Below are 17,290 nucleotides of genomic sequence, written 5' to 3'. Positions count from 1 at the left end.
GAAAACGGGCGCGTTTCCCGTTAGTCTGAAGCTTTCTCAGACTATCACGTTCCTCTGTGTCTGGGGGAGCCTTGTAGTATCCCTCCCCTTTTTGAGTTAGAGGAAATAAGTGACAAAGATAGTTGGACCCTAACCTAATAATACAACGTAGATGCAAGTTCAAACCTCAGTTGTTTTTTTTTTCCAAGCCACTGTTTCGCAAATAGGTCACACGAGGTTATAGAATCTAAAGAATTTGAGAAGGCACATTGGGACTAGAAGTAATTAAAAAAAAAAAAAGCTTTGGTTATTCTGTTTGTTTCAAGAGTGCCTATTAAAAAGGTACTGCCGTCTATTTCTTGGTTTTGGTTTGGTTTGGTTTTTTGAGACAGGGTTTCTCTGTATAGCCGTGGCTGTCCTGGAGCTCACTCTGCAGACCAGACTCAGAAATCCACCTGCCTCTGCCTCCCGAGTGCTGGGATCAAAGGTGTGCGCCACCACTCCCGGCTGTCGTCTATTTCTTATTCATTATGAAATAACTTAAAATTCAAGAAAAAAAATAAGAGCATTGTAATCCAGCCAGGATAACTTCATTGAACTCTATCACTTCCCAAGTTTATTTCTCTATAACTCTTATGTGACTGTAAACTTTTTTCAACTGATCCTATATGGTCTTTGTATTTACTACTTTTAATGACGGTGCTGTAGGACATTGCTATGTATTGTGTTGTTTATGAAATCATTTTTTTAGTTTGAGATTTGAGGTCTTTGCCATGTTTCCCCACTACCATATATACATTGAGTGGCTAAAAATATATTTACAGCTTTTATTATTGAGTTGTTTCTGTGTTATAATTTTCAGGCATAACACTGTTTTTTCCTTTTTAGAAAACTGATTGGGAGGTGGCTATTAAAAGTATTAATAAAAAGAACTTGTCAAAATCACAAATTCTGCTTGGAAAGGAAATAAAAATCTTAAAGGTATGCTATTTTAGAATACTATCACAGTCTGAGTTAAAAGTTACCCTGAGTTAAAAGAGCATGTTATAACATCCTTTGAAGTTTGGTAGTTGGATTAAAGTTTAGTCATTTTTAGTTGCTGTTCATTTTTGCATGTGTTTTGTTTTTGTTGCTGTTTTGAGTTACAGAGTATTCTGAAGCTATTTTCAAAGATTTGTTTGTTTACTTTGAGACAAGGTCTTGCTATGTGACCTTGGTTGACTTGAAAAACTCACTGTGTAGTCCAGGCTGGCCCCAAATTCAGAGATTTGCTAGCCTCTGGAGTGCTAGAAAAGATTTATATATATATATATGTTTTTCAAGACCAAGTTTCTTTGTATAGCCTTGGCTGTCCTGGAACTCACTTTGTAAACCAGGCTGGCCTCAAATCAGAAATCTGCCTACCTTTGTCTCCCGAGTCCTGGGATCAAAGGTGTGTACCACCACCACTGCCAAGCTGGAAAAATTTATTTTTATGTATGTGTGGAAATATGCACATGAGTATAGGTGCTAGAAACCTAACTTAAGTTCTCTGCAGGAGCATCAAGTGCTCTTAGCCATTGAGCTATCTCTGCAGCCCCCTTTGAGGCTGTTTTTGAGAATAGATGTTTGTGATTTGGCCAAACAGAGGGATTCTCTGAAGATTTTTAACTTCTTATGATTTCTTGTAATTACGTTGCTGTTGTTTGAATGCCAGGCAGATACAGTTGGTATATTGTTCTTTTCGCTGACATATTTATCATATTCCTATAGCAAGAGAACTTGGTATCCTTTTTCCCCCTTATAAATAGAAGAAAGTTTTATTTATTTATTTTGGTTTTTTTGAGGCAGGGTTTCTCTGTGTAACCACCCTGGCTGTCCTGGAACTTGATAGACCAGGCTGGCCTCAAATTCACAGAGGTCTGCCTGCCTCTGCCTCTGCTGCCAGAATGCTGAAATTAAAGGAATGTGCTACCACTGCCCAGTTACTTTTTAATAGTTATTTATTTTGGATTTATTTATTTTATTGCTTTATGTGTATAAGTGTTTCTACTTGCATGTATGTATTTATATACTTGGTGCCCAGGGAGACCAGAAGATATTTATTTGTTAGGTCCCCTTGGACTGGAGTTACAGACAGTTGTGAGCTGCTGCCACATTGGTTCTGACAATAGAACCCAAGTCCCCTATAAGAGAAACAAGTACCCTTAACTGCTGAGCCAAATCTCTAGCTCCAGAAGAAAGTTCATTTTTAGATCAGTTCACAGCCTGTAGCATCATCAAAGTGAGATGCTTTCAAGAGGAAAATGGTGGCCTGTGGTCAAAGAAATTTGGTAAACTTTGTTTACTGAATATTTGTACAGTTACAAACATCTGGCTCACTAAAGAAAGTGAAATTTTCTACTGGTTTTGTGTACTTAACCCAGTGTTTCCCATACTGATTTGATCACGAAACATCATCTAACAGCTGCTTTCCTCAAAAGCATTCTGTGGAGGATTTTTGGTAAGAATTACAGTTCTTGGGATGGGAAGAACAGGGCACCAGTTATGATCGCAAGAGTTTTTTGAGCTATGAATTATGTTTCAGGCAGAAACTGGTTTCTAAAGGCAAACATTGAAGACTAAGTAGATAGTCTGCAATCATATTAATTATGGCACTGTGTGGCAAACAAGAATACTCATTAGAACGAGCTGCTTTTTCAGTTGCCAGAACCCACATGGCAGCTCAGAGCTGGCTGTGCATAGCTTTAGTTCCAGGAGCACTGACGCCCTCTTCTGGCCACTGCACCCACATGGTGCACAGATAGTCAAGCGGATAAGAACATCCATCACTACCACCACCACACCACACCACACCACACCACACACACACACACACACACACACACACACACACAAGTAAACAGACAAGATAAAGCATTTTTAAAAAAGAACCGGTGGTAAAAAGTATTTAGGTCTTAGGTAAAGTCTGATCAGACACAGTTATTTTTGTTCTGTAATAGACTGACTTTTCTAAGCCATTAGTAAAGGTGTCATATGCTACAGGTGGGATCTGCATGTATAGAAGTGAGTTTTATTTGCATAGTAGAGTATATTTTCAGATTATATAATAATATTTAAATTTCCTATCTCCTTACCAGGAACTTCAGCATGAAAACATCGTTGCGCTCTATGATGTTCAGGTACTTTATTTTGGATTTTCTTTTAAACTTAAATTTTTAAAAAGTTTCTTTCATGTGAATTTAAGTGAATTTTAATTCAAATTTAAAGCTTCCTTAATTCATGTCGAAAAGAATTCTACTATTTGAATTACATTAAAATGTTTTTTTATTTTTAATTTTTTTTAAAGATTAATTTATTAGTATAAGTTCACTGTAGCTGTCTTCAAACGCACCAGAAGAGGGTATCAGATCTCATTATGGGTGGTTGTGAGCCACCATGTGGTTGCTGGGATTTGAACTCAGTACATTTGGAAGAGCAGTCAATGCTCTTCCCCACTGAACCATCTCACCAGCCTTATTTTTAATTTTTAAAGTTGCATTTATTTGGGCTGGAGAGATGGCTCAGTGGTTAGGAGCACTGACTGCTCTTCCAAAGGATCCAGGTTTGATTCCCAGCACCCACAGGGAGGCTCACAACTGTCTGTAACTCCAGTCCCAAGGGATCCAGTGCCGCCTTCCAATCTTCTCCCTGGACACTAAGCATGCACATGGCACACAGACAAAATTGCAGGCAAAGCACCTATACACATAACAATGAATAAATAAGTTTTTAAGATCGCATTTATTTATTTCATGTGTCTATATATATTGTATGTGTGAATGCATGCTGGAGTATATATATAGTGTATGGGGGGATGCATGCTGTAGTGTACGTATTTTGTGTGTGTTTGTGAATGCATGTTGTGTGTATGTGTGTGTATATATATATGTGTGTGTATATATATATATATATATATATATATATATATATATTGTGTGTGTGAGAGAGAGAATGTATGCTGTAGTGTATGTGTGAAAGTCAAAGGGTCCAAGAAATTGAAGTTAGGCCTTCAGTCTTGGCCTCTACCCTAAGAGCCATCCTGCTAGCTCCAAGAATTTTTTTAAATTGCATATAGCCATAGGATAAAACGAATAATGTGTTGTATGATTAAATGTTTAACAGTTGCAGATACATTGCTGGATGGTATTGCTTTAGGGTTACTTGTAGTTTATATCAAATCTAACATTTCTTTAGTAAATGTAAAGGTTGTTGTCTACTTAAGAATTAGGTAAAAAACCTTTTTTTCTTTATAAAAGCAGCATTTGTAAATCATAGAAATAGAAGAAAATAGAATTAATGAAAACAAGGATGTTGTATACATTTACCGTGTGTGTGTGTGTGTGTGTGTGTGTGTGTGTGTGTGTACCATTTTGTGTTTTTGCGATGATCAGCATGATATATGCTTGACCTGTGTTTTATTTAGATAGGGAATCTGGATTCTAAGGTCAGTTTTTTGTTTGCTTTTTTGAGGCAGAGTCTAAAGTCATCTGAGACAAACTTTGTAGTCAGAATCATTCTTGGAAATCTTTTCAGGAGATGTACTTTGGAGAGAAATGGAACTTTCTGATGAAGCGGTTGGCTTGCATCTAGAGGCTATCTGGTGCTTTTTGACAGTCCTGGTTTAATCCCAGAGCCTGCGTGGCTAGTGTGTTGCATGTGAGAGCACAGGGACAGAACAGCTCGTTCTTAAGATGCTGACTCCAGGGAAGAGCAGTCAGTGCACATAGTCTGCCTTTCTGTCTCCTGTCTTACTCTATTTGGACAGTTGAATTCCATTACAGTAAATGGACGATTAGATGCTTCTGTTCTGTCTCTAGTTAACACCTGCTCTGTCTGTTGTTTAAATTATTCAGGTGCATCTGTTGTGCAGGCCTTTGCTGTGGTTGCCATGTGCCAGCCATTACTCTGAGTCTAGAATGAAAGAATGGACAAGATCTTGACCTTGCTGACCTTGCTGTGCCTAGCTTTAGTGGGATGATGCAGAGTGGACTGGCACTCGTGCTCAGCTACCAGGTCACATCACAAGACGTTTAACTAAGCCCATGTTAGCACAAGTTTATGTTTTTCCTCTTATAGAAATGAGAGTAATACATCCTTTCTGAAAATGTCCTTGACTTTGGGGTTTGGAGTGTCTAGCTCAAATACTATGAACAGTGTTACAGAGTATGACTGTTCTCCCCTCCACTCCAAAAAAGTCAGCAATATAAACTCCCATGCACAAAAAATATGAATATCAGCAGGACGAGATATAGTTTACCTCTTCATTTGTGAAATTCAAAGCAATATAGAAAGAAAGGGCAAACAAAATTTCTCAAGTCAAGCTAAATTCATTTCACCATCCCTAACTGAAGTGTCTGTTGTCCTCAGAGCTCTGAGTGTAGCTTGTGTCCTGTGGATAGGGGGCCCTGGGTGGTGCAGGGTGGTGCCCTGTGCAAAGCTGTTAAGTGACGTTGCCTCCTCATTGAGCTTCCGAGAGCGTTAGAAAACCCTGACAGCCAAGAACAGGTTTGCTTGTACTTTTTTTTCAGAAAGGAAAAACATTTTTTTTTTTTTTAGTACAGGTTTTGATTGTGGAATGAGCTATCATTAGAAGAGATATTAACAAAATCAAAGTTTTCAGTCTATGAATTCAAGGTGGCTGCATAAAAAATGCTTTATTACCCATTTTGTACTCTTAGAGCTAAGGTATAAAATAAACTTAAGTATAGCCTTTGGCTACCAGGTAAACAGTCTTGGCCTAATAGTTTTGATTTGCTTCTCTGATTCTGTTTGTTTGTAAAGGGGAATAGTATGTTTACAGACTAATAAAATACTTTTTATTAACAGGAATGCCACTTTTACTAACTTTCATTTTTGGAGAGCTGTGTGAAGTTTATAAATACACGTGCACACACACATACACACACACACATATGCTATTTCTGTTTAAATTTTTTATATTTTTATTTATTTTGTTGTGAGGTGTTGTGGTGGGCCTATGGTGGTCAAAGGACAACCTTGAGGAGTTGGTTCACTTCTGCCACCGTGTGGCTCTCAGGGATTGAGCTCAGGTTGTCAGGCTCAGTGACAGGCACCTTTACCTTCTTAGCCCTCTCAATGCTCTACATATGTTTTTGTAACTTATAAATTTTCCTTCCTTCCTTCATCTGCTTACATCCACCCTGTCCTTATCCGTTGTTGTGCTGGCATTCAAACATAGGCTAAATATATATATATATATATATATATATATGATCTGCCCCCGTCTGAAACTGACAACCTGCCACATTTTTGTAGGTTTTTTTTTTTTTAAAGATTTATTTATTTATTATATGTAAGTACACTGTAGCTGTCTTCAGACACTCCAGAAGAGGGCGCCAGATCTCGTTGCGGATGGTTGTGAGCCACCATGTGGTTGCTGGGATTTGAACTCTGGACCTTCGGAAGAGCAGTCGGGTGCTCTTACCCACTGAGCCATCTCAGCAGCCCTTTTTGTAGTTTATATGACACTTAACGGAAACATATTTCCCTGTAATTATGTTCAAACCATCAATATTGTCAGAGTGACAAATTAGAAAAAAAATGACAGTTCTCTGATGTAAACATTGTTTGGTGTATTTCCTTTAGAAATTTATAAATAAAACAGGTTAATCCTTAGTTGTTATACCTTTAACTATGAGGAATTTATTAACAGTCTTTGTATGGAAATACAATGAGTGCCTATCAAGTGCCTTCCCTCCCCATCTCTCTGTATATCTAGCTCTGTCTCTCTGTGTCTCTGTCTCTCTCTCTCTCTCTCTACTCCAAGGTCTCTGACCCAATCCTCATGAGATAGGCAAGGCCAGTTCCCTAGGCAGCAAGCCCTGCCTGCTGTTCTTTCTCCCTGTACCGAGATTACAAGTGTGTGTTGTGTGCTTCAGGGTCCTAGAACTTGTAAGGCTCACTTCTTTTTTTTGAGTCTTACTGTGTTGTTCTGGAACTCATTATATATATACTAGCTGGCCTTGAAGTCACAAAGATTCAGCTGCCTCTGTCTCCCTAGTGCTGGGACTAATGGCATGTATTGCCATGTCTGGTTAGGGTTCCTGTCTTTTTTGAACTGAAATTAGTTGTTCAAAATATTTATCATGTTGTCCTCTGAAAGGTTATGCAAGTTTATTTTAAGCACACACTCAACAAATCTCATTAGGAGAAAAACAACAAATTACTTCATAAATTGTTAGTAAATGTATCATCCTGTTATATTTGCTTTTTATTATTTCTTCTCTGATTTTCCATTGCTGCTTCTGGTGTGTTTGTTGCTAGTTTCTTTATGATTGGTATTTTTTGAGCCAGTTAGTACAGATTATAATAGAGAGCAAAGAAGTGCTTCTTGCATAGAGATTTGGTGTGGAAGGTGAAATTAAGCAAATAGTTCTTAGTGTTCCTTCACATACAAAAGGCTGCATGTGAAGAGCTGCTGCAGAGCTTTGGAGGAAACAATATGAAGATGTCAGGTTGGGGCTGGGGAAGGCTCTCTGAAGAAATTATTTGATAGATGGGTGGGAAAGCTAGGTCAGGAACAGCACATAAGCATCCCAAGGAGTTCCCTTGTGAATACCACGGAAAGGAAGAATGATTGAGCTGTTGGACTTGAGGGTCAAGGAGAGGGCTTTCAAGGTCAGATAATAGAATGGGGACTGGTGATGCTGGAGAGGCGGCCTGATAGCTTTAAGGTTTTCATTTAGATATATTTACTTTAAGTTCATGAATGTTTTGCCTGCATGTATGTTTGTGTACCACGTGCATGCCTGATGATTTGTGGAGGTCAGAAAAGGGTGTCAGATACTCTGCAACTGGAGTTAGGGATTGTTGTGATCCTCCAAAGGGTGCTGGGAGTTGAATTCCAGTCCTGCAAGAACAAGTGCTTCTAACCACTGAGCTTTCTCTCCAGCCCGTGGTCTTTACTTTAAGGACAGCTCATAAGCAGGAGAGTAAAATTATGTCTTTCTTTCAAACATAAATCTTGAGTAATCTGAGCCTGCTATAGGTAGAGTACCCTTTACCCTAATAATCAACTCTTGATAATTTTATCATAACAAGAACAAAATGCATTATATAATAGACGGTGTAGGCAAAACTGAAAATACAAAGCTAAAAAATCCCATTTACATTCTTTTTTTTTAATTGCCAGGTAAATTAAAAGCATCAAAAAAGTGTATACCAATAACATAATTGAGGAATCTCAGTTGTTGAAAACATGAGGCCATATTCTGCTACTACAGGCATGTTTTTGTGACTTTGAAAACAAGCAGAGAGAGTGAAGTGGGGAAAATTGGGACAGCACTTGGAAGGACTGTCAGCGAATGTTACATGTGTTGATCTGAATGTGCACATTTGTTATAATTAATTGAACTGTATGGTTAAATAAGAGTGTTAAAATATAGAAAGTATATGTATTAAATGCAAAAGAGGGTGGTTGGCATTTGTAGTTTGAAAAAATACTTATTATACAAAAGTAAATTTCTATTTACTAAGTTACCCAGGCTATGATTGGTTGTTATAGTAGCCAGGAATAACCTAAGAGCTCCGAATGTAAGGAACCTAGATTAAAGTATTGCTTTTCACAGCAAACTCATTTAAGGTCTTGTCCATGTGAACACTATTACCCTTGTCACTCACTATAATGGGCATGATGGATACTCTGAGATGGTAACCCCAAGGGGAGTAACACGAAGGATTATAGGCATGACATCATTCTTCTTCTTTCTGTGAGACAGTCTATAGAAGGTGCCACAGGTTGGGGAATGAATTAAGAAATGTAGCAGACCCAGATGTAGTGGCATACATCTTTAATTGCAACACTGGAGGCAGAAGCAAGTGGATTTCTAGGAGTTTGAGACCACATAGATCCAGGACAGCCATTGCTGTGTAGGGTGACCCTGTCTCAAGACAAACAGATGTTACAGAGAAACGGGAAGAATGGGTTTTAGGAACCACAAGATTTTCTTTTAATCTTTGTTAGTAAATTGGCTTCTGCTACTTCTGTATCTCACTGTTGTTTTCTCCATTTCTGGTGTGAGTTATGTAAATTCTGCTACAGAGAACCACTTGGTCCTTGGTCCTGCTGTTCAACTTGTAAAGAACTCACTTTTTCAAAAATTAAGTAATATACTCTTAGTGTAAAAACAATTCAAACTGTCATAAGCAAAAAGAGATAGTTTGTTCTTGTACCATTTACTTCTAGAAGAAACCTCTGATGTATCTTATATATAACTTTTTCTTTATTACATTTATTTTACTTTATGGTTGCTTACATAGCATGTGTGTGTACTACATGTGGTCAAAAGAAGGAGTCAAATCCCTTGGAACTGGAGTTATAGGTGTAAACCTCCATGTGTGTGTTGAGAACCAAAACCTGATCCTCTGCAGGAACAACAAGTGCTCTCAATCGCTGAGTCATCTCCAGTCCCTGCTTTTTCCTTTTTAGTATGTGTGTGCTTGTATACACACATTCAACACTGCTGAAAACATTTCATCTTTCCCTCATGGTGCTGGAGACCCAGCCAAGGGCTTTGCATATATGAAGACAAAAAATACATCTCTAGGCTAGCTTTCTCCTCCTCTTTCTCCTCTTCCTCTTTTCCTTCCTCCTCCTCCTCCTCCTCTTTTTTTTTTATTGGCTCTATATGAAGCTGTCTTTTTCCAAATCAGGATTACTTTATTAATTGTATATTATTTTCACCAAAACACTTCCCTTAGAGCCTCAAAGAAATGGAAAAGGAGGCTTCTGTAGTTTCTCCTTCACATTGAAATAGGTCTTGCAAACGCCTTCTCTAAGATGTCTGGTTGTTATGGTAAATACAGACCTGTTAGTAGACACTGCCAGTGAACTGCTTCACACTCCTCCCAGCAGGTGCTTAAAGGTTTCACTTGTTCCATGTTCTTGCTAACATCTGGCAATTTTAGTTATTCTGGTGATTGTATTAAGTTAGGATTTTTATTTTATTATTTTTTTGAGACAGAGGCTTACATAGTCCAGACTGGCCGCAGACTCATTGTGTATAGCTCAGAATGGCCTCAGACTTCTGATTTCCTGCCTCTACCTCTCAAGTACTAGAATTACAGAGTGTACAACTTTGCCTTCTAGTTATGGATTTTGTTTTGTTTTTGCTTTTGTTTTTGTGGGTTTTTGTTTTGTTTTATTTTTTTAAAGATTTATTTATTTATTTTACGTGAGCATACCTTTCACTCTCTCCAGACACACCAGAAGAGGGCATTGGATTCCATTGCAGATGGTTGTGAGCCACCATGTGGTTGCTGGGAGTTGAACTCTGGACCTCTGAAAGAGCAGTCAGTGCTCTTAGTCACTGAGCCATCTCTCCAGTCCTCTAGTTATGGTTTTTTGAGACAGGGTTTCTCTGTGTAGCCCTGGCTGTCCTGGTGCTCACTCTGTAGACCAGGCTGGCCTCGAACTCAGAAATTTGCCTGCCTCTGCCTCCCAAGTGCTGGGATTAAAGGTGTGCGCCACCTCGCCCGGCCCTAGTTATGGTTTTGATTAGTATTTTTCTACTGACTTCTGGTTTAAATATGATTTGTAAGTTTAGTAACCATTTAAATATCTCTTTGAAATTTCCATGGAAGTTTCTTGCTTGCTTATACATTGGGTTGTCTTTTTATTGTTTGTTAGAAGTCTTTTATTGGCATTACTTTGTGTGTATGTGGTGTGTGTGTGTGTGTGTGTGTGTGTGTGTGTGTGTGTGTGTGTGTGTGTGTGTAGAGGCCAGAGAACCACCTGGGATATTATCCTCAGGAATGTTGTCCACATCCTTTGAGACACTTTCTATTGGAGCTCACAAATTAGGCCAGAGCCCTCTGAGCCATTTGCTGACCTCAGAAAATTTATTTCCTCTACACTTGATTTTTCTTGCTTGCTAAATGTTGTCTGTTTTCCACATCCTTCCTCATTTGTCAAGAGAGTGCTGCTGCTGAGGAAGCCAGGATGTGTTAAATGTTCCATGTCTGGATGTGTTGTTCACCTTAGCAAAAAGAAAAGAAAAAGATGGCATCACCATTTTGGAGAATGGCTATAGACCTTGGGATAAAAGAATTGAGGAATTGGGCATAATGTGTTTCTACCACTACCCTCCCCCATCTGCTTTTGGTTATTTGGGTTTTTTGAGACAAGAATTTCACTGTGTAGCCCTGGCTCTTCTCGAACTAACTGTGTAGACCAGGCTAACCTCTAACTCAGAAATCTACCTGTGGCCAGGCATGGTAGCTTATGCCTTTAATCCCAGCACTCAGGAGGCAGAGGCAGGCGGATTTCTGAGTTCGAGGCCAGCCTGGTCGTCTACAAAGTGAGTTCCAGAACAGCCAGGGCTACACAGAGAAACCCTGTCTCAAACAAACAAACAAACAAAAAACCAAAAAAATCTGTCTCTGCTGGGATAAAAGGTGTGTGCCACCACCACCACCACCACCACCACCACCACCACTAGCAGCAGCAGCAGCAGCAGGAGGAGGATTCCATTCTTTTTATCTAGTCCTCTTGAGAAATAAGTGTGTGAATCAAGTTAACCTAAGTCACTGACTTTGTCGTGGATAGAACTTCACACTCAGCTCTAGCATTGCAGTGGCTTCCCCGAGGTAACAGAGGCAGAACAGACCCTGGGCAGCTCCGTTTGATACTCAGTGCTGAGGTTAAAAGGGTGCAGCTTGAAAACGGCTGTTTGACTTCCTGTCCTGAAGCACTAGCTTTTATTTCTGCTCTGGGTGAACTACAACTTTAATTTAGTAATGTGTTACTATAAAAGTAAACAAAAGAGGGCTTATAAATGGGCAGTCAAATTGAGGGGAGGAGTTTATTTTATTCTGTGGTGCTGGAGACTGAACATGGGGCTCATGTGTGCATACTAGGCAAGTATTTTGTGAATGATGTACGCTTCCATGCCAAAGTTTGTATTATTAAGTTAAACTGTGAAAATTATTTTGTAGAACGGTCTTAACTTTTTCAGATCCTTAGTTAATGTCTCTGGTTCTCTGCTGTAGCTGCAGTGTGGACAGAGTAAAGTCATTTTCTGACTGGACTGGCCACTCCCTTTCTCAGATGCCTCCTTGTTTCCCATGGATCACCTTGTCTTGGAATTTTGGAACTTGTTGAGCTTAATTGCTGCCTGTGAAGTATTGCATCTCGAGTCATTTCAGCACTGGTTATGTCAAGCCTGAGAGCCAGTTCAAAATTAGCATTGTAATTTGTTTTATTTTATTTGTTTGTTTGTTTGTTTGTTTGTTTATTTTGGTTTTTAGAGGCAGGGTTTCTCTGCGTAGCCCTGGCTGTCCTGGAACTCACTCTGTAGACCAGGCTGGTCTACAATTCAGAAATCCGCCTGCCTCTGCCTCCCAGGTGCTAGGATTAAAGGTGTGTACCATCACTGCCTGGCAGCATTGCAATTTTAAAATGTAATAAAAAAATTGCCATATATTTAGTCTCTGAATTACTAACCCAGGAGACATGAAGCTGTATAAGTGTGACAGTTTGAAAAAAATACTCAAACTAATTTCCTTAAATCTTTAAACATATTTTGTATACTGTAATAAGAAATCTTCATTTTCCAAAAATTTGCTGATAATATGGTTGTCCTAAACAACAACAAACAAAAACAAACAAACAAAAACCCAAAACTACTCATCCTATGGCTATGTTTCAGAAATAAGAGTTTGCTAGTGTTGCTAGGAAGAGCATAAGCTATTGTGCTACTGAGCACAAACTTCTCAGAGTGGGAGCACTTCGCTGAGGGCCAAGTAAAGCCTTCTTTCTCTCTTGTTCACAAATGGTGAATGTACCATGCTTTTTGTTGTGGTTGGAGACAGGACTTGCTGTGCTGATGAAGCCTCGAGCTTGCAGTGCTCCTCATGTGGGTTTTATTCCACTGCTTTCCAACATCCTCAACGCGAAGCTAATTTATCCTGTAGTAGCCTCTAAATAGGTTGATAACTACTTTAGTGTCATATCAAAATCTATTTTGACTATGCAGCCCAATACCTAAAACACGGTTGAGAAGTTTAGGGCCAGAGGTATAGCACAGAGGGGCTTGCATGGGGTGTCCCCAGCCCCGGTTCTATCCTGAAAGTGTATGAAGTAAAAAAGATAAGACTCCTCTTGCCTGAGAATTTTAATTTTACTTCCTGATGAATTTTGTGACTTTCGCTTAATGATGAACAAGTGTATTTTTTAATTAACTAAACCTAGTGTTTAGTTTTTTATGATATTTATGCTTATTTTCTAGGAATTGCCCAACTCTGTCTTTCTGGTGATGGAGGTAGGTATTCTACCAGTATTGAGAATAAGTATTAATAAAGTTGATTGAATGATTTAGATTCTACTTCTTCATAAAGAATATAAAATGTAAGTGTTTTAACTAGACAATTAAAATACTTTAAAATTAGATTTTCTATAAACAACTTTAACAATTGATTAAATTCATTTTGAGTCAATGCTCTTATTTTAATTACTTTTTCTTTTTTAAAGTTAAATTACATTTTATTGGCTGGGCATGATGGCGCGTGTAATCCCACCAGAGGCAGAGATAAGTAGATCTCTGTGAGTTTGAGGCTAGTCTTCCACATAGCCGTTCATCACCAAAGGAAGTCAGGACAGGGACTCAAATCAGGGGAGGAACCTGGATAGGAGGTGATGCAGAAGCCATGGAGGGCGCTACTTCCTGGCTTGCTCAGCCTGCTTTTTTATAGAACCCAGGACCATCAGCCCAGGGATGGCACTGAGATGCCAAATTGTTTAAGTTTTAACTCAGGTAAACTAACAGGCTGGTACCTAACACTAGTTTCCAAGTTGCCACCCCCAACAAGACTAGTGTCTCCAGGTTTTTCTCCCAACAAACCTACACAAGCTCACCCTCCTGCCTAATGACCACCAATGCAGAGGAGAGCAGAGATTAAGTTTATAATATGACTCATAGCACCAGCCAATTATGTTAAAGGCCACAGTACTTTCCAATTAGATGCTTGCACATGTGTTCCCTGATTGCTGCTTTCTATAAAGCCTTGCCCCAATTGACATTCAGGGCTTCTCTCTCCACCAAAATGTCCTGTGTGATGGAGGTGCCTATGTGATGGAGGTGCAAGGAGGTGATGAGGAGGGGGGGGGCGAGCTAGCTCGAATAGAATAAAGACCCTGCTGTGAGTTGCATCAGATTGTCTCCTGTGTGTGTTTTTGGGGAATCACTAACATTTCTCTGGCCCAGCAGCACTACCTACAGTGGGCTGGGTCCTTCCCCATTGATCACTAATTGAGAAAATGCCTTATAGCTGAATCTCATGGAGGCATTTCCTCACCTGAGGCTTTTTCCTTTCTGATGACTCTAGCTTCTGTCAAGTTGATATAAAAAACCAGCCAATACAGTGTCACATATCAGATATTTACATTACTATTCATAACAGTAGCAAAATTGCAGCTATGAAGTAGCAACTAAATAATTTTATGGTTGGGGGGGTCACCACAACATGGGGAACTGTATTAAAGTGAGGAACATTCACAACATTGGAAAGGTAGAGAACAGAACCACTGCTCTACACACTGATTTGACTTACCCACTAATGTATAGTAACATACATCTTAGTGTTTATAAGAAAGTAGATCTGAAAGAATGCATTCCAGATTTATTTAATCTGGATAATAATAATATTTATTTTTATCATTATTATTTGTATGACTGGGTTATTTTGCCTGCATATGTTTGTTCATGTGCATGAAGTGCCTCCAGAGGCTAGAATAGGGTGTTGCATCCCCTGGGACCCCAGTTAGAGGTTGCTGTGATCCACCAAGTAAGACCTAGGAATCAAACCTGAATACCCTTACTATGGAGCCATCTTTCCAGACATCACCAGATTTCTGTTGGTTTGTTTTTGTCTTGGCTGACCTGGAACTCACTATGTAGACCAGGCTAGCCTTGAAGTACAGAGATCCATCCACCTCTGCTTCCGGAATGCTGGGATCAGTTTTTGTTTGTTTTGTTTCATGTATTGTAGGCTCTCTCTGAACCTACTATTAAATGAGACTGGGCTTGAACTCCTGAACCTCCTGCTTCTGTTTCCCAATTGCTAACATTGTAGGTATCTGCAACTGGCTAAAGATTTCAAATTCACAGTGGTTTTGAGACAGAGTATCATTGTATATCTATACTAGGATGGCCTTGAAGTCACAGAGATCTACCTGTCTCTACCTCTGCTGCCTCCTGAGTTTTGGAATCAAAGGCATGTGAGACCATACTAGGTTCTACTTGAAATTCTTTAGTGTTCATGATATAGGAGATTTCACTTTAGAGTACTTGGAAAATTTTTTTTTTTTACAGTCTGTTATGGTTATTCCAGCACTGGGAGACAAAGGCAAGTGGACTGGGATAGAGTGGTCTTACATAATGAATACCAGGTCAGCCAGGGCTGTGTAGAGAGAGCCTGCCTCAAAAAATAAAATAAAATAAAAAATAAAAAAGTGTTTATCAGAAAAAACCCCAGAGGAGAGAATAAGAACAACCCTCATAGGAAAAACATTTGGTACTTTTCAAGCCATGGGGTTGACTTTATTNTACACTGTAGCTGTCTTCAGACATGCCAGAAGAGGGCATCAGATCTCATTATGGGTGGTTGTGAGCCACCATGTGGTTGCTGGGATTTAAACTCTGGACCTTCAGAAGAGCAGTCAGTGCTCTTACCTGTTGAGCCATCTCGCCAGCCCTGGTTTAGGCTTTTCAAGACAAGGTTTCTCTGTGTAGGCCTGGCTGTCTTTGAATTCACAGAGATCTGCCTGCCTCTGACTCCTGAGTGCTGGGATTAAAGGCGTGCATCACAACAGCCAGACTCAGAGGAAGGCTTCGAGGCTTTGGTTCTCTCCATCTCCATCCATCACGTGGGTTCTGGGGCTCTAGCTCTGGTCACATGTGGCACCCTTACCTGCTAGCTCACTTTGAAGACACTCCTTTGTTTGTAAATATAAAATGTTTTTGTTGTTGTTTCTTTCTTTGAGACAGGTCTCACTGTATATCTTAGCTGTCCTGGAACTCAGTTTGTAGTCCAGGCTGTCCTTGAACTCACAAAGATCTGCTTACCTCTGCCTCTTAAAGAAGTATACTCCCTTATCAGTCTATGAAATACTTGAGTTTAATCACAATAACAGTATCTTTTGAAGTTAATTATCTTTTTTTTTTTTTTTTTTTTTTACTTATCAGTATTGCAATGGTGGAGACCTGGCAGATTATTTGCAAGGTAATTCTATTGCTACACTTCCTTATTTGAGCAGGTGTGAGTGTGTGTGTGTGTGTACAGGTACACCATGGCACACATGTGGTTAGAGGAAAATTTGTGGGAGTACACTGTTCCTTTCTACCATGTGGGTCTCAGAATGGAAGTCAAGTTGTCAGGTTTCGTGGCAAACACTCTTTTACGCACTGAACCATTTCACTAAGCCCGCAAGGTAAATGTATGTGTATTTACCAATGCTCAAGGTAAATGTATGTGTATTTATCAATGCTCAGGAAGAGGAGTGTGTTTAATTCTGAGAGGCATTTCTGAAATGCTGCCTCTGTGTCCCAAACTTGTGTAGAAACATTCAATAAATACTATGTATAACTTGTAGTTATTTTGCTGACCAATTGGTTTTTAATTTTCTAAACTCACATAAGTATTAACCTTTTCTCTCTGACAGTGAGGAAGAGGTTTAGAGGAGGGACTTTTCCCCAGTAGGGAAGAAACCAAATAAGAATTTATTTCCTTCAATTTATTTCCTGTCGTACCATCACTGAGCCATTAGTTCCTTTCATTTCTTTAAAAATCAAAGCTGGTTGGTGGTGGCAGTGGGAGCAGGCCTTTAATCCCAGCACTTGAGGCAGAGACAGGCATGTCTACAGAGGGAGGTCAGCACGGCCAGGACAACACAGAGAAACCCAATCTCAAACAGCAACAACAAAAACAACAACCCCCCCCCCAATTAAAAAAAATTTAACCCATGTGAAGTAGAAGGGGAAGTTGGAAGAGGAAGGGAGTGGGAAGGGAATAAGGGGTGATATGATCTAAATCATTATGCATGTATACAATGTTATATCAGAAAATAAGACTATAGAGCAGCAGGTCTCAACCTGTGGAGTGAGACCCCTTTGGGGGTCTGTCTTAGGGTTTCTGTTGCTTCAATGAAAGACTTAGACCAAAATGCAAGTTGGAAATTGAATTGATTAAATTCATTTTGAGTCAATGCTCTTATTTTAATTACTTTTTCTTTTTTAAAGTTAAATTACATTTTATTGGCTGGGCATGATGGCGC

General features: G+C 39.3%; 1 protein-coding gene across 4 annotated transcripts in view; it reads left to right on the top strand.

Annotated features, from left to right (window-relative positions):
• Ulk2 (unc-51 like autophagy activating kinase 2) overlaps positions 1-17,290 on the top strand; it is an 85,867-nt gene that overhangs the window by 992 nt on the left and 67,585 nt on the right. For 3 of the 4 annotated variants that reach the window (XM_021175563.2, XM_021175564.2, XM_029483193.1), the window contains exons 2-5: positions 868-960; positions 3,099-3,140; positions 13,248-13,280; positions 16,203-16,239. In XM_021175563.2, coding sequence (XP_021031222.1) covers positions 868-960; positions 3,099-3,140; positions 13,248-13,280; positions 16,203-16,239 — 205 coding nt within the window. Of the gene's footprint in view, positions 1-867; positions 961-2,026; positions 2,462-3,098; positions 3,141-13,247; positions 13,281-16,202; positions 16,240-17,290 lie in introns of those variants that run through there. The other variant, XM_029483194.1, reaches the window with a different exon arrangement.

Source organism: Mus caroli, chromosome 11, assembly GCF_900094665.2.
Source record: "Mus caroli chromosome 11, CAROLI_EIJ_v1.1, whole genome shotgun sequence".
Taxonomy (NCBI): Eukaryota; Metazoa; Chordata; class Mammalia; order Rodentia; family Muridae; genus Mus; species Mus caroli.
Note: the sequence above shows the minus strand (reverse complement) of the source record. Positions and strands in the feature narration are given on the sequence as shown.